Raw genomic sequence first — 12519 nt, 5'->3', positions numbered from 1 at the left:
AATTCTTGCTTTGATAATCTCTGACCATTCTGGATCATCTTCAAAGCTGCCTTTAATTTGGAGCTGTATTTCATGAGTGGTGTCTGTTCCTTGTTTCAGAAGACACTGAACTCTCCTGTCTCCCTCCCCAAACTGCTCAAACTACCTGTCTTTTTGCTTTTTTTTGCTCACTTTGTTCACTTTTTGCCTTGATGTTGAATCGTTTGAGTCTTTTGTTAACCACGTTTTGCATGATCTCTGCCTTCGTGTTTGTGAGGCTTGAAATGGCATGAAAGAAAAGCAGAAAGAAAAGCCTGAAGTGCTTTTCTTAAAACTGGAGTTAAAGAAGAAATGGGTGTAATGAGAAAAGGGGATGAGTTTTGAGAAAAGATAAGGAGGTGTGAGTGTAAAAGGGAAAAATTTGGTCCTAAGGAAATCATAACTTCTTTAGTCGTGGGCAGTCATTGCTTATTCCCAAGAATGTCTAAAATCTGAATTTTGCATTAATTATTTAAAATAGTCCAAGAAATAATCACGATGCATACAGAATTTGTGTATTGATTATCCACTGATTTTAATCCTGCATTAGCTAGAATGAGAACAACTATCGCTGAGGCGGATTTGAAAACACATTTTAGAGTAGATTTATCCATCCTTGCCTTAAACGCTTTGTGTGTTGGAATGCAGCTTGGTGAGGGCAGGTTTTTTTCCACTCCAGTGTTGATGGTTGGGCTGCCAGGTGAGTGGAGCAGTGACGTGCTGCCTCCAGAGACAGCCACATGTCAGATGAGGTGCAGGGAGTGGGATTTCAGCTTTGCTCAGAAATCCCATTAGCAGGAATCCCAGCTCAGCACTCAGGTTGGGTGTGAGAAAAGGATAAATGTTGTACATGGAATGTGGGGATACTTATATAAATATGTACTTATATAAATACTGCTGGTGCCTGGTTCTGTGCAGCGATTTTGAATCCAGGCAGGGGAAGTGGTGATTATTTTACAATAATGATTTCATTTTCTCTTCCCATTTGGATTGGGTGTGGGGAAGTGTGTGGTGCAGTTTGATCACATTGCTGGGAAAATGAGTGACTTACCTGTGCTCTTCACTGGACAAATGGGGAAATGTTTCACTGCAGAGCCTTGAGTGTTCTTCACCACAGAACCACGGAATGGTTTGGGTTGGGAGGGACCTTAAGCCCCATCCAGTGCCACCCCTGCCATGGTGACACCTCCCACTGTCCCAGGCTGCTCCAAGCCCTTTCCAGCCTGGCCTTGGACACTTCCAGGGGCAGCCACAGCTTCTCTGGGCACGCTGTGCCAGGGCCTGCCCACCCTCACAGGGAGGAATTTCTTCCCAAAATCCCATCTGACCCTGCCCTCTGGCAGTGGGAAGCCATTCCCCCTTGTCCTGGCACTCCATCCCTTGGAAATTGTCCCTCTCCCTGTTTCTTGTTGGCTCCTTCAGGCACAGTTGGGTCACCCCAAATCCTTCCCTTCTCCAGGCTGAACAATCCCACTCTCCTCAGCCTTTCCTCATGGGTTGCTGTTGACTTTCTTGTGTTGCTGTTCCCTTCTTGTTTGGGAGTGAACTAAGAGGATGGTTAAAAAAGGAACCAAGGCCTCGTGTTGCATTCCAGGCTGTCTTGTGATCATTCCTTCCACAGACAAAAATAAGTTGCTTTGAACCTATTATTGTACTTAAGGAACTGCAGGTTTAGATCTTGCAGTGCAAATCCAGCTCATGCAGGTGCAAGATCACAGGCAGGTGATCCAGGAAAAAGCCTGGAAAGAATTCCTGGTGCAGGGAGTGGTGATGGGGTGGACAGATACCAGAGCTGCAGATAAAGAGCCAGTGATACAAACCATGACAGCAAGTATTTGGGAAGGTTTTACATCTTTTCATAAGTTGTTCAATAAATTCTCTACCAGGTTCAATAAATTGTTCTTGTCACTTACAAAATAAATTTTATCTTGTAGTTTTTAGTGACATCCCATTCCTCCCTTTCCTCCTGTCAGAAAGTCTGTCATTAATGAAGTTACCACGTTTGAAGCAGTTTTGTGGCTGAGAAGCTGATTCCTGTAATGCTTTTCCTTCTCCCAGCTGCAAACTCTGCCTTTCATTCCTTACTTTTCAAGTGAATACAGTAATACTTGAAGTGTTCAAAAGATAAATGCTGCCAATTATTCCATATCATAAACTGGAAGATGTATTGAGGCAAAAGATGAGATGTTTTTATAACTTGGTGTCTATTCTCCAGCAGTCATACATGAATATAAAATAAAGCTCAGTGCCATGAGCAGCAGGGTGCCTGCTTTCCTGAAATACAGGATAATTCCAGCTAACATCCAGTCTCCAGCTGATGGTTGTGCTCCATGATTTGCTCTTCTGCTTTTGGTTTCTTATCTCACACCCTGTGGGGGATCCTGGAGAAGAGTTGTAATCAAATATATACAATATATAAAGCTCCCACTTAAATTGATTTGCAGTATCCCACTGGAATATAATTGGAATTAAGGAACAAATATTGATCCCTGGTAGACAAAGCTGTAGCTGTGTCTAGCATTTGTAGCAGGTTGGTTTAGGAGAAGATTTCTCTGTGTTCTGCTGTTTGATAGCAAAGAAACTTCAAAGTTACCTTTGAAGCTTCTGTATTTTTGAGATGAAGGAGACTGAATTGGGTTTGTCACATTTCAGGAGTAGTTAAGTGGTTGTGGAAATGCAGGAAAATCCTGTCTGGAGGTTCCTTCAGTCCAGTTCGTCTGACAGAACATCAGCAGCAAAGCAGTGACACTTCTGCTGGGTTTTAAAACCCTCCCACAAAGTGAACTCAGGGTTTCCAGAATTAACATTTCTTATCCCATTTCCCCTTCACACTTAGGCTGAACTGTGGAGTGTGGAGTGCCCATCCCTGGAGGTGTCCAAGGAAGGCCTGGCCGTGGCACTCAGTGCTCTGGGCTGGGTGACAAAACTGGCATCAGTGACAGCTTGGACTCAATTGGAGGGTTTTTCCAACCTAAATGATTGTGGGATTCAGTAATTTCTGGAGGCATGTCCAGGGCTTTTTGGCTCAGTTGCCCAGTCCAGGAGTTACCTGGAGCTCCTGACAGAAGTGGATTTGAAGCTGGGCTGGAGAGGCAGAGTTGGAAGCAGGAGGTTCCTTCCTGTCCCTGCCTGCCTGGGAATCAGGGAATCCCAGAGGAGCTGGGCTTGAAAGGGATCTCTGGACATCATCCAGTCCCAGCAGTGCCAAGGCAGGGTCCAGGTGACACAAGGACACATCCAGGTGGGTTTGGAAAGTCTCCAGAGAGTGTGAGGGGCTTCTTCCCAAGGATAATTCATTGCTGGCTGTGACTTCCCCATCTCTGCAGTGAAGCAGATTTTCTTTAGTCAGATTAAAGCCCTAAAAACCTGCAGCTCATTGCACAAACCTTGGAAACAGTTCCTTTCCCTCTCAGTGTTCTCAGCCTCTCCTCCAGCCCTGGTTATTTGATGTCTAAAGTTGTCAACACTCCCTGTTTGCAGTTATTGTGCTGAGATTCTGCTTTCTGCCACTCACTCAGGTTCTACCTTTCTACCGTGTGAACCCAATTAATCCAAGATAATCACAGGTAAAACAGTGTCACTTACCAAAGGATTTTGCAGGATGATTCTCCACAGGGTTCTTGAAGGAAAGAAACCTGTTTACTTTCTGTCTGTCAGTTGTTTTGTGACAGTGACCTGGAATTGAAAATTAAAGATTCTAGTCAGACCTGGACTTGAGTGCTGTGGAATAACAGAAACTTCATTTTGTTCCTGTTCTTGACAGAAGGAATGGTAAATACTTGTCTTCAGGCATCTGGCTTTACTTGAAATAAAGCATAATATTTGCATCTACAATAATACTCCTGTTTTTCAGCATTTGTTTGGACATTTTGGACATAAGGTAGAGCTGTATTTCTTAACAACATGGGAGTTTTTTTAAAAATTACTTTTTACATTGTGTTTCTTTAAAAGTAAATTGAGAGGAAAAATACAAGTTTTGGCAACTCTGCTGCTTAATTTTGCAGAATCAGTAATTCCGAAGGTGCTAATCCTTGGTTTTACTGTGCAGCGAAATTTAGGCTGCTTTGCTGGTTTCATGCTGACTTTGACACTGCTGAAAGTGTGTCAAATATACATTCTTCAGATGTACATTTAGAGCTGCTTAATTTTTGTAAGGCTGTTTTACGATTAATAAAATATTATTGGAACAGTTTTTACTCTTTGAAGTTTGAAATCCACAAAATAGGGAATCTCTCACATTCCCTTTTAGTGGCTTGGTTTGGAAAACAATTTTTAGGACAGGAATCTCATCTGACAGTATCAGAGATGGCTGGGACTGTAAAATTCAAAGTTCTGATGTGGAATACATTCACTGTCAGTGCAGATTTGTTATCACTTTGTTCAGTTTATTCTGCCTTGACAGAATTTCTCCAGGCTCAGGTGTCCTGGGCTGGTGCCACCCTGCCATGTATGGGCTGTTGTTCCACACTCAGTGTGGAGGAATAATTCCACATCATGTGCTTGGAATAATTTGCCTGGAATGAGATTTAAGTGCCTGAACCGGGCAACGTTTCTGCACACACACAAATGTCTCATGCCACCACTCATGGAACTGCTGACTGGTCCTTTTGTGTTTTTAGAGCTGAAATCCAGGAATGCTTTAAAAAAGCACTTTTTTTTTTTGCCTGCTTTAGAACCACAGAGTCACAGAGTGGTTTGGGTTGGAAGAAATTTTAAAGATAATTTAGTTTAATCCCTCTGGTCTATGCAGGGACACCTTCCACTATCTCAGGTGGCTCCAAGCCCTGTCCAAGCCTGGCCTTGGACACTTCCAGGGATCCAGGAGCAGCCACAGCTTCTCTGTGCCAGGGTCTCCCCACCCTCACAGGGAAGAATTTCGTCCCAAAATCAAATCTAAACCTTCTCTCTGTCAGTTTAAAGCCATTTCCCCTTGTCCCATCACTCCAGTTAAGGACACACACAAATGTCATCTAAGAGTTAAATTGTAAGGCTCTGTTAAATAGAAAGAAATACTTATGTGTGTAATACATGCAGGTAAATAAGATTTTCTCTGTTCTAATTTAACAAAGTATATATAGCTCTCTGCACAATCCCTGCTTGGGTCTCTAAATTTAATAATTTAACCAAATATGCATTAAATAGAGATGTTCTTTAGAATTTTCACTTTTCTTCCCTTGGTTTGGTTAAGGAGATGTTGAATTTGTTCCCTGGTGAAACAAGGCTCGAGGTGACCTTACAGAACCTCTTGTGAAATGTCCTTTTACCTGTGGCAGAACCGTGTGATCCATACCTGACATGTGAGAAGCCTTGTGAAATACCAAGCGATGATAAAATCTCACTCTGGGGTTAGAACCAGCCCTGCCTGCCCTCAGGGATTAATGGGGGGGAAAGGTAGTAAAATATCAGAGTTCAAGTTTTTAATGGCCTCGTGCACAGCGTTGTCAGCCTTGATACAATTGCAAAGTACAGTTGAGTGTAAAAAAATGTAGGAATAAAGCTCTGCTGGTATAATGGCTAAAGCAGATTGTGCTTCAGTTATTTTTCTATCATTTAAAAATAAAATTCAGGCAAGTAGAAATGTTTTCTCTGGTAGATTCAAGGATATCCAGCTCACTTTTAGAAATAATCCTGTGGAACTTTGGTGCTTCTGTTTCTGTACAAGTCCTAAGGGAAACAAAAGACAAGCTGGCCCCAAATCACCTTCCCAGTTTCAGTGAAAGCCTGAAACTCTCTGATGTTGGTCATATTTACTTTCCAACATAAACAACTGCTCACCAGTGTTAGTAACAATGGAGAAATCCTTATAATACCCCTTAAAAAAAAAAAAAAAAAAAAAAAAAAAAAAAAAAAAAATCTGCCCTCTCACACTTTTCTCCATTTATATAATATTTAACAAACAGCTGCTGATGGTATAAATACCAAATACACCTGGAACCAGCAAGAACCAGGTGCTCAACCTGGGCACACTTTGTGCACCATAAACTTGGAGCAGGTTTTGGGTTGAAGTGATTTAGGATCCCTAAATTTTTCAGGGTTTTTCAGCAGATTGTATTTGTGGGGTTATATTCAACATGCTGAGAGCCTTGGTGGTGCCTGCTATAGAAGGAAGAGAGTTCAGCACATTTTATTGGAGATGAAGACACAAAATATGTGAATTTTGAAATGGAAAGGAGAAATGGAAGGGGCTAGGAGCCCATTAAGTGTCTCAAATGAGGAGAAGACAAAAAAAATTACACCTGATGTTCTTTAAAATGAAAGTAAAAGCAGCAGATTTTTGCAAAAGATCATTGATTTTCTCTATGGCTTTATTTCAGACACAGAAATAACAGGAGGGCTGAGGGGACAGAATAATTGAAGCAGCTGCTAATAGCATTTTAAATTTCAGGCTGATTTTATTGGAAGAACATCTCTGCATTGGCTATTGATGAGCAGTTGAACCAGTTGCATGAACACTTGGTGGTTTTTAGATTTTGTAGGAAAATTCTTGCTCAGATATGAGCATGAGATAAATGAGATAAATAATTCTTAGGCCCTTCATGCAATTATCTGAACCACTGAAGGAATGGGGAAGGGAAAAAACAGCTTTGAGGAATCCAGACCAAGGCTGCAGTTGTCTCATTTCTCAGCAAAGGACGGGCAAGTGCTGTGATCTCCAAATTAAACCTTTTCCTGTGGCTGGTGGCAGTTTAAGGCTTCATTTGTGCAGCAGCTTAGCTGGGTGCTCCTGTAGCAAAGCCTTTCTCTTAATCTGAAATTCTGAAAACCAAAGGGAGGACTCAGCTGCCTTCCTGGCCTGCCAAGAGAGCATTCCTTGCCTCAATGCTGTTTGTATTTCACAGAGTTTCACATTGTGTGAAATTAATGGCGTGTGATGAACTCTGCATTCAGGGAGCAGAGAAAGTTTTGTATCTGTGCCGTGCTGGGTCAGTTTATAAACTGTGGCTCCCCAGAAATGTTTTGAAATGTCAGATGTTGGTATTTTGCGGCTTAGATGTGAAGCAAAGGCTGAAAACAAGAGGCAAATTAAGAAGAGGAAGAGGGAAGAATCATAGTCTTTGGTTCTCCAAACCTATATTTGGCACTGGAAATAATTCCTAGCTGGTGGGTGATCCTTTTTGGGGTGTTTTTTACGTGCTGGTAAAGGAGAAAAGTCCTCTTGTGTTGAGTGCCTCAGGTGGGGAAGCTGTGAGGAGTCCCCTGGCCTGAGCTGTGGTCTCACATCCACGGTGGAATCGTGTCTGTGTGTTGTTGCCAGCAGTGAGTGTACAGAGAGAAGGAGGCTGTGTGGTTTTGTCAGTAATTCAGAAACCACAAGCAGGATTTTTATGGCTTTAGAGGCAGGGCTGGCTTTGAGAGTGCTTGATGTGCTCCAGAAAACGTGCAAAGGCTGCTGGGCTCAGTCAGGGACACTACAAGATTGCTGATGCTTTGTGATTTCCTTCATTCCTCCTTTGAGGACTGTATCAGCCTCCTGCATTTCTAAATTCAAAATGACCATGGAAAAACTATAATTGGAAAAGCTCTCAGCCCTTAAGATTCTCCCATAAAACCTCAAGAATAAGCTCCAGTCTGAAGTCCAGGGTTTTGTTATTTTGTGTTCTTGGTCTTAATTGTGAGTCTCTACCAGAGGAGTGAAATGATCTTATGGATGTTAAATAATCATGAAGTAAATTGGATTGATACAGTTTTTATTTGGAAAGAGGAAATGACTCCTGTATTGTTGTGGTTTACAAATATTTAAATGCTCAAACTAATTGCCGGCCTCAATTTTGAATGGGGAAGCAAAATCAAACACATGATGTGCTCAGAGTTTCTCACAGCACTTGCCAGGAAGAATCCAAGTTTTGAAAGCAGTTGGCCTGCTTTCAGAAAGAGATTTTAATGAGATTAAAAGAGAAAGAATGTGCAAGTTTGATTAGAAAGTTTGGCCGTGCTCTGACAATGGGTTCTTGCAAGCCAGCCCAGAAAATGCTGTTGTTTTTAGGGGTAGGAACTGATTTGTTCTGAAACATGAAAATCAGGAATGAGTGAGTAACTTGAATTATTCCAGCACAGTTTCCTGGGTGAGTGTGAGAGAATCCATCCTGTTGGACACCAGGGCTGAGTCTAGAAGGCAACTTTTAGTGGCCCAATTTTCTCTCCTGGACTTTTCAGTTTTTCAGCCAGTCAGAACTGAACCAAGGATTTTGTGGGTTGTGCAGAGCAACTTGATTTCAAAACAGAAAGTGTCACACCAATCTTGCACTTTCCTTGTGTCAGGGCTTCTCCTCCAGCTGGGGTGGAGAGCAGTGTTGGAATATTCTGGAGCTTGGTGAGGCAAGGAGATCCTGGTGCATGAGGAAAGATCCATTTGCTTATAGGCACACCCCCAGGAAGAGCTCAAATAAATAAATAAATGTGCAAATTCGGGGCTAAAATTGCTTCCAAAAGTCTCTTGGATTATCCATATCCACTTGGTCACTGTGGTTTATCAGTAAGTAACAGAGCTGGGCTGAGCAGGCCACTGGAGGGTGGGGAGGGGCAGCTGGTGAACACTTCTTTTAAATGACCTGGATCTGCAAAGGCTTGAGAATCACTGAGTCAGTTATAAAGGCAATAAAACGAGGTCTTTTTGGTCCTTATAACAATCATTGAAAGGCTGTTTTCTTTCTCATTTAACATGCAGCAAGGACATATGGGAGAAGGCGAGGTAACAATATTCCTCTTTAATTTTCTAATGTTGACAATGTCTCATGGGAGAAATAACATGAAGTTTTTTTACTAGAGGGCAAAGTCCAAACTTTTAAGCTTATTAAGGGAGCAGTTTCACATACGTTTACATAGTCTGCATGCCATAAATCAGCATTTTAACTGGATCAGGGAGTACCTGAGGCTGAAATGATCACAGCAGACATCACCTGGATGGTTTGTGGGGAGCTGTGTTTGTGTGTGTGTGTGTGTTATGAATGCCAGTGCTGGAGGAGTTTATTTGGGGAATTTTGGGTGCTGGTGGACATAAATACAGTGAGTGTCTGACCTGCTGAGTTCCATGTGTGTGTGTGGAGTTCTCCAAGAGCAGCTGAGGACCTGGAAAAGGGGGGTTTGCTTTGCGAATTGCTCCCTCCCGACAATACCTGCAGGATTGGGATCTTAACAAATGAAACAAATCAGATTGTGCACCAGTTCCTTAGGGAAAAACAAGGTTGAAGTCAATATTACAATATTTTTATCATAGTAGGAATGAGGTTTGCCCAGCTACAGAAAGAGGCCTGATTAGACTTGACTGTTATTTTTATTAAAGGTGTGTAGAAGATTCTTGAAATTTCAAGTAAGGCAACCTGACTGAGCCTTCCATTTTTTATTCATATAAATTCTATGGACTGTGGATTTTTATTACTTTTTTTTTCTTTTCAACTTCTTAGCTGTTTGATTTTTTTTTTCACAGAAAATGTCTGTATCTTGGTCAGATTTTCTGTTTTCAAGACGTTTTATGTTTTGAAATCAATTTCTTTTAAGGGGAGGAAGCAAAACCAGGATAAATTAACCTCACCAGGACATTTCTGTGGTAGATTGGGATGAATCCTGAAAAAGCAGACAAAGTGTATCATATCATAGACAAAAGGAAATGTATCCTAAAGCTTCTAGCATGCCTCATTACTTACTCTCCCTATATATATATATTTATTCCTTAAATGAGTAGAAGTCTCAGTTTGTTGTGTAGCTGTTGAATACTGGAATTAGAGAGGGAATTCATGGCAGAGAACAGCTCCTGTGCTCTATTTATGATATTATACAGTGGCATTTAGAACAAAGAACCTTATTTAAAAGAAATATTATTAAGGAACTCCATGATCAAGGATTATCACAGAAAGTTGCTGGACTTTGAGGGGAATATTTCTCATTTTACAACATTTTCTCTTAGAGTGAGGCCATTAACTGAAGTAAAGTTGTAGGGGGGACAAAATTTTCAGTCTTTGCAGTAAAGGACAGTGGGTTTTCCTGTTTTCCTCAGGTTATTTTTTGTTATATACTAGTGGGTGGTTTATGATATGCTTTGGTATCAGGTAATTTAAATGTGTGATATATTTAACTGGTAGAATTCCTGTTTTCCCATTTTCACCTTGAAATTGTATCTATTCCCTGGAAGAAGCTGTTCACTGGAAAATTGAATATATGGCTTGATACTGTGGAAGCCCCAGAAACCAAATTGGCTGTTCCCTTCCCTTTTTGATACTTTTTAAAAGAACCCTCATTGGAAACACCAAATATTATGGAAAGCAGTCAGCTCGAGCATCCCTTAGAAACCCTGGTTTGTTACCAGGAGGGACCTTCCCTCTGAAATGAGGCATTTGAGCTGCTGCACGATACAGCAAACTAAAAGTGTGCAATGAAATCGAGAACATAACTCCTCATTCAGAGGGCAAATCACTCCCCGTTCTGCTGATGCAGCAACTGGTGCATTTCCCCCCCAATTATTCCAACAGTGCGCGCTTTGTTCTGTTAGTATGTTTTTTTTTCCCCTGTTTTTTCTTTTTTTTTTTTTTTTTTATCCCCCAACTCCCTCTTCAGGTCAGTCCTCGCTGTTCCCGATGGAGGACGGGTTCCTGGATGATGGACGTGGGGATCAGAGCCTGCACAGCGGCCTGGGGTCTCCCCACTGCTTCTCCCACCAGAACGGGGAGCGCGTGGAGCGCTATTCCCGCAAGGTCTTCGTGGGGGGGCTTCCTCCCGACATCGATGAAGGTACAAAAAATCCTCACCCAGGGCAGCTGCAAGGGCTGGGGGAAATTGTCTTGCCAGCTCAGGGATGGGTGTTTTCCAAGCTTTGATATGGAAATGGGAGTTTTTTCCACTGCGTCAGATAATTCGCTGTGATGTAAGAACAAAATGACGCATTAAACTGACTTCAGCAGGATAAAAAGTACAAAAGTGCAAAATTAAACAAGCCAACATCGCCTGTGGAAACTCATAAATCCATTGCAATCGTTTTGCAGGCCCCAGAAGTCAGTAGCTGGAAAAGCTCCTTGTAGTTTTATAAGGTCTGTGTGGGGTACCAAGTCCTAACTCTTATGTTTTGTTGCTCCTGTGTAGTTGAGGTTGTTTCCAGCAATGATTTTTGTCCTGTGGTAGCTTCTGACCTGTGCTTGGTGAGAACCCAGAGAGGAATGAATCTGTACAGGGCATCATGAGGCACCAGGGGTTTGTGGTGGTCCATCACACAAACACAGGTGGCAGAATACTGCAGTTGTTATTAAAATAAAATTAATAAGTCAGGTACAGGTGTTGTGAAGCTTCATTTCACCAGAGCTCCATGTCTATGACCCTGCTGGGATAGTGGTTAGAAGAAATGGAACAATACAGCTGAAAAGTTTTTTTTCTTAATCACAGAATTGTTTTAATCCCCACTTTTTTTCTGTGTCAGAGCTTGTAATGCTGTGATATGGCAACCTGAACCTCATGTCACCCATGAGAATAGTTGAAGCTGGATTATTAGGACTGCATAGATGCAGTGGCTCAGTTCCTGAGAAATAGTGGGTTATGAGCTTTTATTTATAATTATCAGTAGAAAGAAAGTTTGAGTTTTGATTTGTCTTGTTTTATAAAAGTGTTCTGCCTCACAAAAGTTCCTCATCAGCTGCTGAGCACTGCTGTGAGCTGCTGAACCTGGAGGGTCACAGAATGTTTGTTTATAGGATGAAACTACCTGAAATCAGTGTCTTTCAAATGCCTGAAGCTCAGTTTATTTTAAGTTCATGCCTTTTGCCTTCTCTCCTGTTCCAGATGAGATCACTGCAAGTTTTCGGCGCTTTGGACCTTTGATTGTAGACTGGCCACACAAGGCAGAGAGCAAATCTTATTTTCCTCCTAAAGGTAAATACCTGCAAACCAATAAGATGAGCATTTTAGAATAATTTTTTGTGTTAAAACACAAGATTGGTCTGAGAGTGACACAATGTTTTAGAGGGAAAAAAAGGATTTAATCCTTGGGATTGTTCTAAACTGGTGAAGTTAGGAATGTGGCTTTGCAGTTATTATTCACTAAAAGAATTCTTCCTTTATTTCCTGTTTTTTACTTTATTCCATTTTCCCTCTTTCCCCCTGTTGTTGTACATATAATAACAACTTTTTAAAGGCACTAAATGCCTTCCACAGCAGCTGGGAAGGATTTATCCCTTAAATGAACAACCAGAGCACTTGTGGGTTGGAAATGTGTGCTGAGAGCACCTTAAATCTTCTCCTTTCCTGTGTGGCAGCATGATGTCAAACCTAATTCTGAGTTAAATTGTGATCCTAGAGACAAACAGACAGCAGCAGTGATGTTTGTGTTTTCCCTTGGCCAGGATATGCATTTTTGCTGTTCCAAGATGAAAGCTCTGTGCAGGCACTGATTGATGCATGCATTGAAGAAGATGGAAAGCTCTATCTCTGTGTTTCCAGCCCCACTATCAAAGACAAACCGGTAGGTGGAATTGTCAGGGCCTGCACAATTCCTGGGTGATAATCACAAACTGGGCTCTTCAC

The 12519-nt window shown here is 41.7% G+C and overlaps 1 protein-coding gene across 1 annotated transcript in view; it reads left to right on the top strand.

Annotated features, from left to right (window-relative positions):
• CPEB4 (cytoplasmic polyadenylation element binding protein 4) overlaps window positions 1-12519 on the top strand; it is a 38509-nt gene that overhangs the window by 17611 nt on the left and 8379 nt on the right. The window contains exons 3-5 of the mRNA XM_083871649.1: window positions 10567-10740; window positions 11779-11868; window positions 12339-12457. Of these exons, the coding sequence (XP_083727775.1) occupies window positions 10567-10740; window positions 11779-11868; window positions 12339-12457 (383 nt within the window). The remainder of the gene's footprint in view (window positions 1-10566; window positions 10741-11778; window positions 11869-12338; window positions 12458-12519) is intronic.

Source organism: Zosterops lateralis (genome assembly GCF_965231275.1).
Source record: "Zosterops lateralis genome assembly, chromosome: 14".
In the NCBI taxonomy this organism is placed as follows: domain Eukaryota; kingdom Metazoa; phylum Chordata; class Aves; order Passeriformes; family Zosteropidae; genus Zosterops; species Zosterops lateralis.
Note: the sequence above shows the minus strand (reverse complement) of the source record. Positions and strands in the feature narration are given on the sequence as shown.